The sequence below is a fragment of the Muntiacus reevesi genome, chromosome 9 (genome assembly GCF_963930625.1).
Source record: "Muntiacus reevesi chromosome 9, mMunRee1.1, whole genome shotgun sequence".
In the NCBI taxonomy this organism is placed as follows: Eukaryota; Metazoa; Chordata; class Mammalia; order Artiodactyla; family Cervidae; genus Muntiacus; species Muntiacus reevesi.
The window spans coordinates 60,398,781-60,416,826 of record NC_089257.1 but is presented as its reverse complement, the minus strand read 5'-3'; the positions used below and the strand labels follow the sequence as shown (position 1 = coordinate 60,416,826).

At 49.8% G+C, this 18,046-nt stretch overlaps 1 protein-coding gene across 1 annotated transcript in view; it reads left to right on the top strand.

The window, feature by feature from the left end:
- GRIK4 (glutamate ionotropic receptor kainate type subunit 4) overlaps positions 1–18,046 on the top strand; it is a 332,664-nt gene that overhangs the window by 207,156 nt on the left and 107,462 nt on the right. Inside the window, exons 7-9 of the mRNA XM_065944185.1 lie at positions 4,715–4,876; positions 10,092–10,244; positions 11,115–11,219. Coding sequence (XP_065800257.1) covers positions 4,715–4,876; positions 10,092–10,244; positions 11,115–11,219 — 420 coding nt within the window. The remainder of the gene's footprint in view (positions 1–4,714; positions 4,877–10,091; positions 10,245–11,114; positions 11,220–18,046) is intronic.

The following is an 18,046-nucleotide window of genomic DNA, read 5'->3' as shown; positions in this document are numbered from 1 at the left end:
GGGAGGAAGAGGCCACGGACATGAAAATATATTGTCACTGCAAGTGCTGTCACAAAGCCACGTGCTCTTGGTGTAATTGAAGACTTGGTCCTGGCTTCTGTGCCACCACTCAGCCTTACCAGGTGGCCATAGGCTCTGTTCTTCACCCTGGTTTCCCTGGGCTTGTGACGGTGGTGGAATCCACTCACATTGGGAGCGGAGAACTTAGGATTTCCCTCCCCAGGACATTTATAAGAAGGGAATCAAGGTCCCCATGAGAACCTAATCTACCCCAGGGCTCCTAACACTTTATCATTTCAGTTAAGGTCACAGTCAGCCAGGGAACACACCTAGGGAGCACAGAACGCCTGGGTGAGGCCAGGGTGCATTCCTGGTTAGAGCTCCTGGTGGAAAGCTGGAGCCAGAGGGCCTGTGCTCCCCTCTCGTCCTGAAACTGGTTGATTTTATATAACACCCTGTCAGCCAAATGTCCCTATCACTTGATTTGGGAGTTATGATACATGATTCCCTAAATATGTTTAGAATTGTTGTTGTTCAGTTGTTGCTCAGTCATGTCCAACTCTTTGCGACCCCATGGACTGTAGCATGCCAGGCTTCCCTGTCCTTCACCATCAAATGCTCAAACCTATGTCCATTGAGTCAGTGATGCCATCCAACCATCTCATCCTCTGTCACCCCTTTCTCCTCCTGCCCTTAATCTTTCCCAGCATCAGGATCTTTTCCAGCATGTCAGCTCTTTGTATCAGGTGGCCAACGTATTGGAGCTTCAACATCAGTCCTTCCAGTGAATAGTCAGAGTTAATTCCCTTTAGGATTGACTGGTTTGATATCCTTGCTATCCAAGGGACTCTTGAGTCTTCTCCAGCACCACAGTTCGAAAGCATCAATTCTTCAGCACTCAGCCTTCTTGATGGTTCAACTCTCACACCTGTACATGACTATGTAGCATGTTTAAAACAGCATTTCCCACTGCACAGTCTATAGAACACTCCTGCAGGACATTCATAGGTTTGGTGGGGAAAGTGTTCCATGGTTAGAGTTTAGAAAGTCCCAGGTTAAACAAAATTAAGCTGCTTTAAGGTAGGACTTCTTTAACCCTTTAATGTGCTAGTGTGCATTGTAAATCTTGAAAATGTGGTTAGAATACACCGTGTTTGCTCCACTTATTTGAACATGGAACCTTGTTTTCTTGAAACTTCTTCTTGAAACACTTCCCAGAAAAGCTAGTGTCCTGAGAAATACACTTTTGTAAATACTAGAACTTAAAAGATTTTTTTGTGTGTACAAACTGACAGTGGGCAGCTGTTTCCCATTTTCACTTAGATACCAAGCTTCAGCAGCAGCAGAAGAGTGTAAGTTTAGACAGAAAGAAGCATTTCCTAACAGTGAAGATACTTAGAGAATAGAAGCCTGAAGTGTCCTGGGAAATTACAATAAAAGAACACTCCACCCCTTTCTTGTCCTTTCACAAGCTCTCCCATGAGTCGTTATAAATAGGATGGATTATCAAGGAAGCTCCTGGATCTTTTTATCTTAGGGGGCCTTTGAAAATAGGATATAATTGGAGGATGAGAAGGTAGTTATTAAAAGGCAGGAAGACAGTTTGTCTGGCTTTGGGATGGGCTGTCTCTAAGTGTCTATAATTAATTCATTCATTCTTACTCAGCTTGGGTCATGTATTTCAAGGAAACACCTTCTGAACTCAGGTTTCCAAGACAAGTGGAACTAAAGAAGTAGGAAGCGAGAAGCTGCCCACAGTCTGGTGGTAGCATGTTCGTAGCTGTCACATGTTGAACATGTCTTATGTGCCAGAGATGATGCGCCTGGTGCTTGCCTATTACTTGTTCCTTGAACAATTTCTGAGATTGCTGTCATTGTTGTTGCCACTTTAAATGAGGATCTGAAGCCCAGATCATACATGGCAGTATAGTGCAGCATCTGGATTTGAACCCCAAGCGCTTACCGTGTGTCCCCCCTACTGCCACTGTGAGTTTAGACATCAAGGTGTCAAAGTGAAAGTGAAAGTTGCTAAGTCATGTCCAACTCTTTGTGACCCCATGGGCTATACAGTCCATGGAATTCTCCAGGCTAGAATACTGGAGTGGGTAACCTTTCCCTTCTCCAGAGGATCTTCCCAACCCAGGGATCAAAGCCAGGTCTCCCGCATTGCAGGTGGATTCTTTACCAGCTGAGTCACAAGGGAAGTCCAAGAATACTGGAATGGATAGCCTATCCCTTATCCAGGGGATCTTCCTGACCCAGGAATCAAACTGGGGTCTCCGGCATTGCAGGTGGATTCTTTACCAACTGAGCTATCAGGGATTCCTTGAAATGGGCCTTCTTCCACCCTGCTATGCTTGTGAGGATGGGGCAGGGGGTGGTGGTGATGATGAGCTGCCCACATTGACACAGAAGCCAAGGGAGAGGGGACATCTTCAGCTCCCCCCACACCAACCACAGCCGGGGAGGCCCCTCGGTTGCCTGACAGCAGCTTGGCTCTGCACCCTGCCACCCCCCCTTGCCAGATGCTCTTTCCTTGTTAGCCATCTGCCCCCTCGTGTCTGCTGATAGCCCACAGCGCATGGGCAGCTGCCCTGTTAGAGACGGGAAGACATACCAGTTTATGAATCAATACATTCTCTGACACGCCCGGGCTCCCCTGACAGGGATGTGGCAGGATCCAAAAGACACTTAATCCTCATCCCACTCCATGCTGTTAGCCTTTGGTGACTCCAAAGGCTTCTTTGTAACTTTAGTCTGCAAGCTGCAGCTAATGAGGCTGGACTCCGGGTAGAGCGCAGGCCCATGGCCCGAGGGCTTGACCGTGGCCGTGGACGTGAGTGAGTGAGTTTGCCGGGGATGTGACAGGGGCCTGGAGGAACTAAGTCTTAAAACAAGGAGGCCGCCTGAAGAAGAGCCGTGTTTCTGCTCGGCTACAAACAAGCCCACGGCACCTGCCATCTGTCATGTCAGACAGAGTGGCTGATGGGTTAGTCCTGGGGTCTGACGACCATGGGCCCAGAGGGTGCAGAGCTGTGTGCGAGGCATGTGGAATAAATGTGTGATGAATGTGAATTCAATGCACAAGGATGACCTGACCTGCTTGTGAAGGCGTTATTTCAGGAGCAGGGATTGGCGAGCTGAATAGCCCACACTGTCTTGCCTGGTTTCCCTGTAGAGGACCAGGGGGACTTTGGGGGTCCCGGGCTCTGACAGCCCTGCCTGAGATAGGGGTGCTTCTCCCTGTGTCACTAACTGGCCTCCATGAGACTCATGCCTGCAGCTTTTAGCTGACTTAAACCATGGCTCCAGCCAGGTGATCGGGTGAGGACCACACATCCTGGGAGAATTCCCTTGAGTGTCTAAATGCCACTGCCCCACATGGGGTTTCCCTAACTGCCTCATCTCGGGGAGCAACCCCCACCCTAACCCTCCATAGATATCTGACAGTGCCTGTGTGCTAAATCGCTTCAGTTGTGTCCGACTCTGTGACCTCATGGACTGTAGCCCGCCAGGCTCCTCTGTTCTTGGAATTCTCCAGGCGAGAATACTGAAGCATGTTGCCATACCCTTCTCCAGGGGATCTTTCTGACCCAGGGATTGAAACTGCGTCTCCCTATGTCTCCTGACTGCAGGCAGATTCTTTACTGCTGAGCCACCGGGGAAGCCCTATCTACCAGTGTGTGTGTTTATTTGTTTGCTTACAGTCTGTCTCGTCCCCTAACCTGCAATTTCCGGGACATCAAGAAATGTGTTTCTTGTTCATATATATTCCGTGTCTAGAACATCCTCTGTGCCCGTGTCTGGCATGTAATTAGCAGTTCAATATTTGTGAAATGAATAAAAAATAATAAAATGAAGGCACAGCCCTACCTGCAGATGTTCAGGTGGAGATTCTTAGAAATACAACTTGATCTCACTCCTCGGCTGACTGAGCCTTCAGGGCCCATCACTATTAGGATAAAGTGCAAGGTCCCCGACCCAGGAACCAAGCCCTGTGCTCTGGCCCCTGCTGACCTCTCCCGTTCCATCTCTCATGGTCACCCCACCCTCACATATCCTGGTTCTGACCCAGTGACTTTCAAACTTTGATGTGCATATGACCTTGGACCCTGCTAAAAATACCAGGTCCTGGGCCTCAGCTTTTGAGATATGGATTCAGTTGGTATTAGGTGGATTGCAGGCATCATCACTTTTTTAAAAAAAGATACCCAGGTGAGTCTGATGGCAGGTGTTCTGTGGACACACTTTGAAGAGCGATGCTTCTGTGAAAGTATACCGCAGGCTCCCACACAGTCTCACCTCCAGGCCTTTGTATCCATGGCGACTTCTGTCTGAAATAACCTTGGTCCACTCACATTTTCCACCCAGAAAATGCCTAAGCATCCTTCAAGACAGCTCATGGGTCACACCTTATGCACACACCATCCTGCCTCCACCAGCTCATTCGTGTTTTTCTTTCTTTCTCCAGCCAGAGCAATGTACACCTGCCTTTCTTAGAGATCATTCTGCTTATTTCTCTTTTCTCCCTCCCTGCACCCCTACACTGTGAGTTTGAGGAAGAACTCTCTCATCCCTGGACCCTGACACCCAGCAGAGCACTTGGCTATGGTGTCCATTTGGCTGGACTGCACTCCCCAGCTGTGCCCCCCGCAGAGCCCACCCCACCCTGCCCTTCCTAACCCCGCTCTGCTCTGCCTGCTGCGTCTTTCAGGAGTTCTCGCTCCAGAGGATGGACAGCCTTGTGGACGATCGTGTCAACATTCTGGGCTTTTCCATCTTCAACCAGTCCCACGCTTTCTTCCAAGAGTTTGCGCAGAGCCTCAACCAGTCCTGGCAGGAGAACTGTGACCACGTGCCCTTCACGGGGCCCGCAGTAAGTGCCCGCCAGGCCCCTCCCTGGTGCCCCTTTGCTGCCTCCTGCACCCCCTCTGTGAGCCAGCCCCTCCCCCCAGATGCAACCCGTGCTGGACTCCAGCCTTCTCCAGGCCCAGCTCAAGACTAGACCGTACAAGTGCTGAAAAGTGCTTACAAGGGACACTTTGGGGGAGAAGTCAGCAGGGAGGCAGTGTGTGGAGGGCCCAGACTGTCATTAGTGATGTCTGTGGCCAGACCCCTGATGATACTGTTGCTAAGACCCCCTGAATTTAGGATCCAAGAATCTTACATTGGAAGGGCTTTAGCTGATCTCTTCCTTCAGCTCTCAGATAGACTGAAGCCCAGGACCACTGCCCCCAGTGCAGCTCATCCAGAGAGGCTTCCTTGTGCCTTCACCTGCGTTTTTCCTCCCTACACTTCATTCCCCTGTGTGTGTGTGTGTGTGATGGAGGCAGAGATTCCCCTGGCTGTTCTCCACCAGGTCCAATGTCCCTGCTCTGTGGGGCCTGTCAGGGATGCCTGCTCACTTTCATTTATTACAAGGCACGTACTCTGAAAGTGGGCTTGCATGGCTTTCTAGATCTGTCCTAGCCGGGTTAGATTTAAGCCTCCCGAAGCCCCGCGAGGCTGTTCATGTGATGCTCACATAACTTCCCAAAGGTCAGACCTCTTCAAAGCTCAGGGAGCTGTGATCAGGGAACCAGCTAAGAGACGGAGGCATGAGAACTTGAGCTAGAAGTTTCTCAGGGTTACCAAGTGCATTCTAGCAGGGTGTTTTAGACCTGAAAGAGGGAAGCTGCCACAGGAAGGATTTGCTGCGACGAAACATCTGGAGGAAGGGGGTCCTCACCCCCAGTTGCTTAAGGGGCAGTGGCGAGTCCTCAGGCATAGGGTCGTGGGTGGGACCAGGCTCACCCCTCCTGGGAGGAGTGCAGCCCTGTACCCCCGTCTTGTCCGTGGGTCTTGCACTCATCACTCCAGTGTTGTAAAGAGGTGCTGACATGCTTCAGAGGCTCATAGCACCATATCAGGAAGTGAAGTGAAGTGACGTGAAAGTCACTCAGTCATGTCTGACTCTTTGCAACCCCATGGACTGTAGCCCATCAGGCTCCTGTGTCCTTGGGATTTCCCAGGCAAGAATACTGGAATGGGTTGCCATTCCCTTCTCCAGGGGATCTTCCCAACCCAGGGATCAAGCTCAGATCTCCCGAATTTGCAGGCAGATTCTCTACCAGCTTAGCCACAAGGGAAGCCCAAGAATGCTAGAGTGGGTAATCTATCCCTTCTCCAGGGGATCTTCCCAATCCAGGGATCGAAACGGGGTCTCCTGCACTGCAGGCGAATTCTTCACCAACTGAGCTAAGAGGAGGCAAAACCTGCTGCCTCCGCTCCAACCCAAACCAGTCCACATTTGGCATCTGGCCTAGTGACATTAAAGGTCCTAGTCCCACATTGCCAGGGTCCCTCTGAGGGTTTCAGCCCTTCCGTTTGTGTGCACACTGACCACAGACGGGCAGATGGGCGGTCCTGGGTACCTGGCTCATGAGCACCCGACACCCAGGCCAGGCGGGGCCGCTCACAGGGCTGTGGGCCCGACTCTGGCTGTGCTCACATGCGCCGACAAGAGCCCTGGCTTCGGAGACACAGGACCTGGATTCAAATCCTGGCTCTGCTGTTTTCTTGCTGTGTGATCTTGGGCAGCTATGTAACCCTCCTGGGCCTCAGATTCTTTTCCTGTCATTTTGGGAAATTAGATTTGACCGTCTTAGAGGATTAGTGTGAAGATAAAATGCAATATGATTCCATCCTCAATTTTACTGCATAATGTATAAAGTACAGATATGCATTGAATTAATTTATTTAATGTTCCATCTGCTGGATACTTCGAGAACCATTCCGTGGCGGCTCAGATGGTAAAGAATCTGCCTGCAATTCAGGAGACCCAGGTTCAATCCCTGGGTTGGGAACATCCCCTGGAGAAGGGAATGACTACCCACTCCAGTATTCTTGCCTGGAGAATCCCATGGACAGTGGAGCCTGGCCGGCTACAGTCTGTGGGGGTTGCAAAGAGTAGGACACAATTGAGTGACTAACATTTCACCACTTCTTCCACTACATGCATTGAATGAACTTATTTAACATTTTGTCTGGTGGATATTTCAAGACTCATTAATAAGTATATCAGGTACCTTTGGCAGCACCAGCTTTGTAACAACCAGCCCTCAGATCTCACCAGCTTAAAACAATAAACATTTATGGAGCTGGTGCATCTGAGGGTCAACCGGGGATCAGCTCATCTAAGCTGGCTCAGCTGGGCAGCTCTGTTGATCTGGGCTGAGCTCATTCAATGCCTAGGAGTCGGCTGATGCAAGCTGGGGCTCCGCATAGCTCTCATCCTTCTAGCCCAGCAGGCTGGCCTGGCATGTTCTCTCATGGTGGTGGCAGGAGGGTGGCAAAGCAAGTGGAATGCACAAGACCTCTGAGTCCTAGGCTCCCAGGACGGGCACACTGTCACTTCCAGCTCATTTTGTTGGCCAAAGAAAGCTACATGCACAGACTCAAGAGTCAAGGAGTGAGAACAGATAGAATGCTGAACCACTGATGCTTGGAATAATCCCACCTGGACCTCTTCTTCCTCTTCATGGCACCCTAATAACAGACAAGAGCAGTCATGCTCCCCAAGTTGAACAAATGAGAAAACTGAAGTGCAGGAGTGCCAAGGGGCCTTGTGGAGGACCTCCAGAGGATGGTGCCACAGCGGAGGACCTCCAGAGGACTGTGCCACAGCGAAGCCTGGACTCTAGCTTATAGAACCTTCCAGCCACGGTGTCTGAAGGCAAGGTGATGTAGGAACTCCTCCCCTTGACGAACGTGAAGCTCATCTTTCTCAAGGCTTCTCGCTTCAGCACCTACCATTTGAAAAGCGGTGCCTCTTCCTGTCTCTTTGGGGGCAGAAATTCCTAGCACAAACAGCTTAGCTCCTTCATCTGCCGGGAACTGGAAGGCGAGAAAGAATCAGTTCCAGGAATGCACAACCTGGTTTGGCTCCCCGCTCAGCTCCCTAAAGAGATGCTCCATCTGGGAGGGACCACTCTCCTCTCTCTTTCCTCCGCTGTCCTCTCCTCCTCCATCAGTTCTGTTCTCTTTTTCCTTCTCATCTCCTCCCCCTCACTCTGCCCTTCCCACTTTCTTCCGTCACTGTAACCTCCTCCCCTTCTTGCTCTTTCTGGTCTTTCTCTCCCGCACTCCACATTTTCTTTGCATTTTCTTTCCTTCTTCTCCCAACTGGAGTGTCTTCCTCTCTTTCTCATCTTCCCTGGGGGCCCATGATGTTCCAGGTGGAGCTTGTTGGAATGGGGGCCCAGTTCCAAGGGCACAGAGAGGGAGTGGCTGTACAGAAGGGTGACCACCAAAAAAAAATAAATAAATAAAAGCGCTCAGTGCTGCCCCCACCAGGCCGTGCCTGCCTGGCAGCTGCCGGCAAACCACAGCCATGCTTCCTGCCTGAGCAGAAGACAGTCTTGAACACGTCCCTGCTAATTTCATATGCCACTCCCATTCATCACGCAGCAAAGAACAAAAATCGTAGAAAATCATTAAAATTACAGATGGCTAGATTAAGTAATTAGAATTTGGGCTAAAACAGCTGTTTGTAATTAAGTGTTTATTTCATTGAATAAAACCCAGATTGTAAGAACTATTCCATGAAATTTTAATGGTTCCTGTCCTGGAATTATGCTGAGGATCAGAGTTTAAGCGACAGAAGTTCAGAGACGAACGGACACCCAAGAGGATTCCAGGAATCCAGTGATCTGGGGGAGGGTGGGGGAGATAAGTGTTATAGTGGTGTGTTTGAAAGATACTCTTATTCTTATTCTGATGGATGGGGGAGAAATTCAGCTGCTATTCCTTGAGTCAGATTGATTCATCTTAATTTATACAGTCTTTCATTCCCCTAAACAATTTACAAACAGCTTCAAAGAAGATAGCAATGAAGAAACAAATGAAAATATAAAAACAAGAGAATCGCGGGTGTTTGCCAAGGAACATTTTGAGCCAAGAAAGAGGAGAGGATTTTAAATGAGGATTGAGTTGTTTGGGGGATTTAATATTTAGAAGAGACAAGGAGAGGAGAAGCAGAGACAGGATCTAGAGGCATGCCCACATGGATGAGGAACAGAAGCCACAGAAAAACAGCGAGGGCTCTGAAAGGGAAACAGGATAGAAGATGCGAAGGAGCAGGGATGGTGGGCTTTGCACACCCAGGAGTGGAAACATGGATGGAGCGCTAGTTGGGTAACAGGACTTGCCCCAACTGCAGTGCCAAATGCTTTCCAGAGCTAAATTAGTAAATAATGGTAGAGGGAGAAAGCAATTGGGAGATGGAAAAGATGCTTCGGGATGGAGACTCACAGTGGGATGGAAAAGCTGATGAACCAGAAGTTAGATATCAGGCTCTCACACCTTCGGAGGTGAAATTGGTGATGGGGAAGGGGTGGGAGGAATAAGCTGGAGTGTGGATGGAACACAAGGTTTCAGAGAAGCTGCTGGAGGATCCCACTGAGAGACCTGGGCTGATTGCCAGAAGCCTGGGAGAGAAGAGCTGTCTGGTGACAGACGGAGGACCCTTGGAGGCTAGGCTGGGGAAAGAAGATGTTCAGGGCTTAGGAGGTTTCAGGAGCTCAAAGCAGCCCAAGCTGGACTGCAGAAAGGACTCATGAAGCCCAGAGCACACTGGGGATACATCACCTGGGTCACCTCTCTGAAGACAAGATGCAGGTAGAGAGAAGGCAGGGACCTTGAGGATGGTCCTTCCATCATCTTCCTCCTCCTCACTCCCAGCATCCCTTGTTGGAGTTGTAATTACTTACAAGCACCTGAAGAATCTCGAAGGCCAAATGCCAGAGAATACTGCAGATAGGCACATACCGATCTCTCGGCATCTGGATCGTTTGCTAATGAGGGAGCATCAGCCAAGACAACCGCATCCCAGACGACGTGGGAAGCAGCAACCATGTGGCAGGAAAGAGCTTGGGGCCTGGTGGGAGGATGCGAGAAATGGCGTGGCGAGCTGTGTGTCTGCAAGTCTCCAGGGAGAGGTGGACCCAGGGCATCAGAGACACGCCCTCACTTCTTCTTTGTTTTGCTTTTTCCTCCTCCTCCTCCTTTTCCTTTCCCTCCTTTATACGCATCACTTTGCCTCTCCGCCTCAGCTGTCCTCGGCCCTGCTGTTTGACGCCGTCTATGCCGTGGTGACCGCGGTGCAGGAGCTGAACCGCAGCCAGGAGATCGGTGTGAAGCCCCTGTCCTGCGGCTCGGCCCAGATCTGGCAGCACGGCACCAGCCTCATGAATTACCTGCGCATGGTGAGTGGCGGTGGGGACCCTGCGGGCCACACCCAGCCTGCCAGGGGCGGAGGGGGGCAGTCTATCACAGTGTATCCCCAGTATATCACAGCCATGGTAAAACAATGCTCTGTGGTGACCCCATTCAGGGGACTGTCAGTCCCAGTTGCCCCTGATCCCTAAAAACCACAGAGAATCCACGGCAAGTTTGTTTGCAGGGCCCTGGCCCTTGAGCCTTAGACTGTTAGGCGGTCCCTGGATTCTCGGCTTGGAACTGGGACCCCCCCTGGGCTCAGACCCGGTCCCTGCAAAGCTCTGCACACGTGGGGATGGATGGATCCTCAGGGAGTTGCAGGCTCAGCACTTCTGACCTGATGCTAAGTTCCCCCAGAGTTCTCCCAGCCAAGCCACCACTGGTGGGATGGACATGGATTCTAGCCCAGGAAAAAGCCATCTCCCATCAGAGAAACCTGGTGCAGAATGGCTGGGACTTTGCAGCTAGAGTCAGGTCATCCTGACTTCCTGCAGCTTAGAGATGGGCGAGCAGCTGCCCAAGGAGGATAGATGCTATTCACAGCCAAGGACGTGGAGGAGCAGCTCCGGGGGATCTGAGCTTAAGCTAGCATCTCAGTACCGAGTTGGTTTCTGCAGCAGCTATGAGGTCACCGGGTGTGGGGCATCCTTTCCTCCTCTAGCCCTGGCCAAGTGAATTGGTTCCAGAGACATCACTTTCATAGTCTCAAGATCCTGTGCCCGAGAGGTGGACCGGAGAATGGGTCTTGATGGCTTCCCCTCTCTTGTGAATCCTTCACTAGTATGGTGGAATGCTTGCTCCAGGCCACATGGAAGGCTGGGCCTATTTGGTGCTGTAACTCACTCTCTCTTGGACAGGTAGAATTGGAAGGTCTCACCGGCCACATTGAATTCAACAGCAAAGGCCAGAGGTCCAACTATGCCCTGAAAATCTTGCAGTTCACAAGGAATGGTTTCCGGCAGGTGAGCCTCGCCTGCTGGCAGATCCCTCCTCCTTGCCCCTGTCTCTATCCCCAGCCCATTTCTCCTTGGCACTCGGGATGGCCTCCCGCTGTCTCCCCCAGAGCAGCAGGCTGTGCCCCATGCAAGGCTTCTCCTCTTCCCGCACCAGGATCAGCCAGTGTGGATCAGGGGTCACAGCCCCAGCAGAACACCAAGAGGGAGGCGGCTGTGCTTCATAGCAGGAGAGGGCAGAGAGGGGGGCATTGTCTAAGGAGGGAATTCTACCATGTGGATTATTCTACTTCCTGAATCTCGCCCTAGTCCTGGAACCAGTGTTAGTTTCCACCTTGCTTGCTGGTCACGTACAGATCAGATCCCATCCCATGGGGTTTGAGGAATCCCTTCAGGGTTCTGTTCTCTCCTGTAAGCTCTTTTCTGACCAACCCACCTCCGCTCCCCTGCCATGCCAATCACACCCCTCCTCCCCTGGCTGCTTCCTGTCAAACTCAGGGATGCTTCGTCCTCTGGAGCTCCTTTCAACTTGCCCCGCCTTTCTCATCCTCCTCCATTAACCTTCTGACTCTCCTTTCCTCCGATTCTCTTACATCAGAGGAAACAGGGATTCTGGCAGTCACTCCAAGTGCCTCTCTGAAGGTCTCCCAACCTCTCCATCACTGTAATAGTAAATTCTTTATTCTTAGTGTAGCCTTTCTCCAACCTTAGGAAAACATTAGAACCAGAAAATGATGCACTAATTATAGCAGAAAGCAGTCAGGAGGAAGAGCCTCCTGACTATCAGAGTGGCTAAGGGAACATACCACTGAAGAGGTTGCAGAATCACCTTTCACGAGATTATGAAGAATCATCATCATCATATTCTTCTTCACCAACACCACCACCGCTATCTTGACCACCACTACCATCATCTTTACCACCACCATCATCACCATCATCTTCATGATCACCATCACCGTGATCTTCACCATCACTACCACCATCACTATGATCGTCAGCATCACTGTCACCATCTCCAACATCTTCAGCACCGGCACCACCACCATCACCATCATCTTCACCACCATCATCACCATCATCTTCACCACCACTACCATCATCTTCAACCACCACCACCATCTCTATCATTTTCACTACTTACCACCATCATCATTATCATAGGGGTTTTCATTCATTAAACTCTAACCATGAGCTGTTTACCATACGAAGTACGTCATTCATATTTTCCCTTTTAATCCTACAAAGTAGTTACTTCTTATTAATCCCCATTTTACAAGTGAGGAAACTGAGGCTCCAGGAGACCGACTGACTTGGTCTTGAACAATGTAGTCATTGCAGCTGGTTTTGAGTTCAAGCACCTCTGACTCTAAAGCCCAAGTTCTTAACCATTATGACAAATTATGCATCAGAATCACCTTGGAAATTTGTGGAAAGTGCAGATTTTTTAGACTCCACCCCACAAGAGTCTGATTGGGTAGACCTCGCGGAGGACCCAGGAGCAGACCCCAAAGGTGATCTGGGTGATGCCCTGGGCTGTGCTGGAAGGGCCGTCACACCGGCATCCTTCCACTTGGTCCCTGTGTCTGAGGGTCTCTGATTCAGCCTGTCTCACCAGGGCAGATGGAGTTCTTCTAGGAGGAAAGCAATATGCTCGGCTGCAAGGGCAGGTCACCCTTCTGGGAAGACAATAAAGTAAAAGGCAAGAGTCCCAGACTGAGAGAGGAGCTATGTTAACGACTGCTGCTAGCTCAGGGCCGGAGCGCCGTGATCTTGAAGCAATGACATCAGCGACTGTTTTTCATAACTTCCCAAATGGGGCAGGAGTGAGGTAGGCAGTCAGAAACTAAGGGACGGAGGATCACAGAATGGTCATTTCACGGCTGTCAGAGGCTGTGAGCCTGTCCTGCGTGTCGGGCACCGGGCTGGGCATGGAGGAAGCACGATGGCAAAGGCACGGTTCCCGCACTGAGAGGGCCCACAGTCTGGCAAGAGAGACTGACATGGAAAAAATAGGTGCAATTTCAGGTTATTAAACCCAAATCGTGCCCTTGGGCGCATAATTCCCCAACAAATGAAGCCGCCCATCTGTAGGAAAATTGTCAGGCTGACTTCCTGAGTCCCAGTGGGGGATGTGAAGTAAGGAACGTTTATTCATTTTTTTCAATATATACAGTGGGCTTCCCTCGTAGCTCAGTCGGTAAAGAATCTGCCTGCAGTGCAGGAGACCCAGGTTTGATTCCTGGGTCGGGAAGATCCCTGGAGAAGGAAATGTCAACCCACTCCCACTACTGAAAAGAACCCACTATTCTTGCCTGGAGAATTCCATGGACAGAGGAGCCTAGTGGGCTATAGTCCATGGAGTCGCAAGAGTCAGACATGACTTAGCTACTAAATCATCATCATCATCTATATATATATGTGTGTGTGTGTGTGTGTATATATATATATACATATATATATAGAGAGAGAGAGAGAGTTCCTATAATGTTCCAGGCTGTCCTCTAGACAAAGGTTAAAAATGGACTTAGTGTCTGCTTCGTGGAGCTTGTATTGCAGTAGGAGACAGGACAGGAGACAAACAAATACTGTATAATACATCAGTGGAGGTAAGGGCTACAGGAAAAGTAAAACAGGTCAGGAAAAAGAGGGGCTAAGAAAAACAGAAGTTAGGAGAACAGCGAGGATGCAAACCCAGACTCATTCCACAGAAAGCCCAGGCTCAGGCTTTGAAAAACTTCCCTTGGCCTTCAGCCCTGCTTTCTAATGCTCCCCAGAATGAGCCCACTTCTACCAGGCGACACCTGCCGTGGCAGAGTTGGCTGTTGGCCCCGATCCCACCCTCCACTTGAAGAACAGCTCATTAGCCTCGGAGTACCTCTTCACCTTCCTCCGCTTCTCCACCAGCCTCCACTCAGGCTGCTTCTCCCAGCTGCCGGGCTGCAGAGCTGCCTGAGTCATTAGGAGACAGCATCTCCAGCCACTGGCACCCACCCCTCGACCCAGCCCAGTCCAGCCCAGCAAGCGGTTCTGCTCAGAGACGGCTGCTGCCCCATCTTCCACAGCACCTATTATTGGTGGAGGGTAGGGTTCTCAAACCCAGGTGTGTGCAAGAATGACCCATGGTGCTTGCCTTCAAATGTATGTTCCTAAGCCCTCCAGTTATACATGGAGTTAGTAAAACTGGGTGCTTCCCAGAGTCTGTGTCTTCTGAACCAGCCCCCAGATAGTTGACTACCATGCTGGTGGTCTATGGGCTGCGCTCGGCGTGCTCAGTCATGTCTGAGTCTTTGCGACCCCATGGAGTGTAGCCCACTATGGAATTTTCCAAGCAAGAATAATGGAGTGGGTTCCATTTCCTCCTGCAAGGGATCTTCCTGACCCGGGGATTGAACTCCCGTCTCCTGCACTGCAGGCAGATTCTTTACCATTGCGCCACCTTCTTTACCCACTGAGCCATCAGGGAAGCCCCAGCCCACAGGCTCACCTTTGACAAATGCACACTGCAGCCTCTAAGAATAGGCTTGACCCCCTGTATCCCACCCTCATCTTTTTTGAGCTAATGTTGAATGGAACATGCTGCAGAAGTGACCATTAAATAGGATGGTGGGTTTTTGACCTTCAGCTACCCCAAGGGACACACATCCATGATTGGACTTACAAAGTGCATCACAGTAATCCTCTTTTGTTACCCATTTCCCTTCAACTAATCTGGTGACCGTCTTGCTGCTCGCCTGTCTGGCTCAGGTTCCGTGAGTAGCAGTGAGAATCTGCAGGATATATCGTGAGCACAGATGTAGCTCTGCAGCTCCGGTCCCCAGGTCCCATTCCAATCACCAACCCGGTCTTCGCCTCTTGACAGGTGTCCTTCCCCTGCTTATTACAGGATGAAGAGATGGTTTAGGGACTGATAATTAGTTGGGCTTCTCTTCCAGGGTAGGAGGAATGTCAGGGGTATGTCAGTATCACTGCTGTACTATTCTCCCAGCTCCATCCTCCGTGATGCTGGCAGGGGAGGGGAGAGTGACACAGAGCAGGGATATAACATCTCTTGAGGACCTGTTTGGTACCACAGACAACACACGTGCGCTTTGCACAGGTCAGTTCTGATCTGGAGGGGATCCCTTCAAGGTAGATAAAACTCCCATTTGACAAGTGAGGAAACCAAAGCTCAGGGTTGCTAAGGAGCTTGGCCCATGTCCACAAATAGCAAGGACTTCAGGCGCAGAGCTGGAATTCACACTCAGGCTTGTCTGACTCCCAAGTCCATGGGTCTTCCACTCCTGCATTTTCTCACTTTCCTGGAATCCCTAAGCCCCCAAATCAAAACACCTTAACTTGCTGCCACCTGCTCCAAACCAGGATGGCGCCTGGCTCCTGGTGACCCGCTGGGCTGGGCTTTCTTTAGTAATGGCATCTTCTCATTTGGATTTGGTTTTGTTCTTTCTCTTTCTGTCTGGGCGAGTGACTGTTAAGAGCTGGGTTTGATTATTTGGAAAGCACCACGCAGGGACCCAGTGGGTTGTAATTGGTAAAATGTCTGAACCAAATACCATAGTCCCTGCCAGTGGCTGATTAAGGGATTATTACCATTTTAAAAATAGTCTTTTAGAATATCAGGGTTTTTTCTTTTTTTTTTACCATTTAAAAAAATTACTGCTTTGATTCTGTTTGGAGAGGGTTTTCCATCTGTGAAGCTTCCATTGGGGGCTGTTTAGGGGGAAATGTTCCCTACAGTGTCCTGGAAGGAACATTTCCAAACCTGGACAAGGTTTGCTAGCTTCAGCCCCCAGTTTTTGCCTGTATGAGATCTCCTATCTCTTCCAAAATTCTCCCTCCCCATCTTCCAGATGTCCTGGGTGGTATCAGAATAGTGTAATCTTCCTGCCTAATTTGCAAGAAATCATATTTGAAAGAGGCAAGGGGAAAAATGAAGCGCAGCATCAGTGGGCCCTTAATTTCCTTCATTTTAACTTGGTTTAAAGATCAGAGATTCTGAGCAGGCCCCCAGCGACTTTGTTAGGGCTGTAATAAGATGAGTACACCTTTCATCTGAGGATCGGAAATGGCTTAACAGGCTCTAATTAAGCCTTTGGGAGAGGGAGGGATGAGGCCAGGGAGGTGGGATCAACACTTTTCGATTGGCTCACTGTGTATCACCACAGAGTACCTCAACTTTCTCCCTCTGTGCAATGAAGATGGTAACCTCTCAACGTCTGGCCTGGCTAAGCTCCAAGATAACTGAAACTAGATTTGCATAGCACTCTGTTCTGCTCGCCTGTGGTTAGATAGAAAGCTGACTCTGCTGACATAATGAGAATGGATCTCCTTTACTGGGTGTCTACTACGAGGTGAGCTGTGCTGGGTGTTTTATGTACTTAAAATTTCTCATCCTTTTATCAACCATGCCTAAAGGCTGGTCTCTCCATCTTGCAAGTAAAGAAACAGAGAGAATCATGGTCCTCATTCATTCAGCTGTTGTGCTTGGTTGCTCAGTCATGTCCAACTCTTTGCAACACCATGGACTCTCGCCCGCCAGGCTCCTCTGTCCGTGGGATTTCCCAGGCAAGAGTATTGAAATGGGTTGTCATTCCTTTCTCTGTGAGATCTTCCTGGACCAGGGATCAAACCCTCATCTCCTGTGTCTCCTGCATTGGCAGGCAGATTCTTTACCACTGAACCACCTGGGAAACCCCCATCCATTTAGCTAATTAGTTCCAAACTTAAGAGCTGATTCAGAAGTAGCTATTTACACGGTCTCTGGTCCTTCTGCTCTGCAGAATGGCCCAGAACAAGCTGGAGGAGACCCTTGAGGCCTCTGGTCTGATCTTCCAACCCAATGCAAGAATGTTCTCCACAGCATCCCTGAGGGAAGCAGTCATACATCCTCTCCTTGAGCACGTCCTGGGCTGGGGAGTTCAGTGCCTCCACAGGGACACATTCCAGAAGCTTCCAGGCACAGAGTCAAAACCTGCCTCCTAATCCTGCCCCATTAAGCAGCCCAGAACAATCAGCTTTCTCTCCCTCTCTTTTTTTTACCAGCTCGTCAAGTACTTAAACATAATTTGATTTCACTTCATTCATTCTTTTTTGAAACTTAGCATAAATTTTTTTTTGAGCACCTACTTTGTGTCAAAGGCTAGAAATGTAAGATAAATGAGTCAGAGCTCCCCATCTTTTGGGAAAGGCAAAAATTACAGTCAACAGTCACTATCCAGTGCTTGAGTTGTTCTGCCCCTCTGACTTTTTCTTTCCCCAAACCACGGCCCCTAGCCATTCCCAGTGCAACACAGTTGACAAATTTCTCACCATAAATGCCTTTTGGTTTGTCTGGGGCTCTGTTAAAACATGAGACCCGGGACTTCCCCAGTGGTCCAGTGGTTAAGACTTCTTTTTCCAATGCAGGGGGTTCAGGTTCAATCTGTGATCAGGAGGCCATATGCCTCATGGCTGAAAAACCAGAACATAAAACAACAGAAAGAATATTGTAGCAAATTCAATAAAGACTTTAAAGTGGGGACCAGACTCCAGATGAAGCTAAGTGGCATATAGTTGAGAGCACCATGGGACTTTCACCTCCCTCACTCAAAACGTTCCATTTCTATTTACCACATTAACCTGCTTACTGGAATTAGTCTTCAAATTTTGGTTCTTTCTGAACTGCAGCCCTTGGAATTAATTAACTACTCCTCTTGCCCCTAGTCACCACTTCCAAAATATACAGAGTTATTTTCACGTGATTTTTTCATAGAAACCAGTCCTGAGCCACCTTTTCATGGCCCATGGATTCATTTAACTCTGTGTGTATGGAGATGGAGACTGGCAGAGATGGCCAG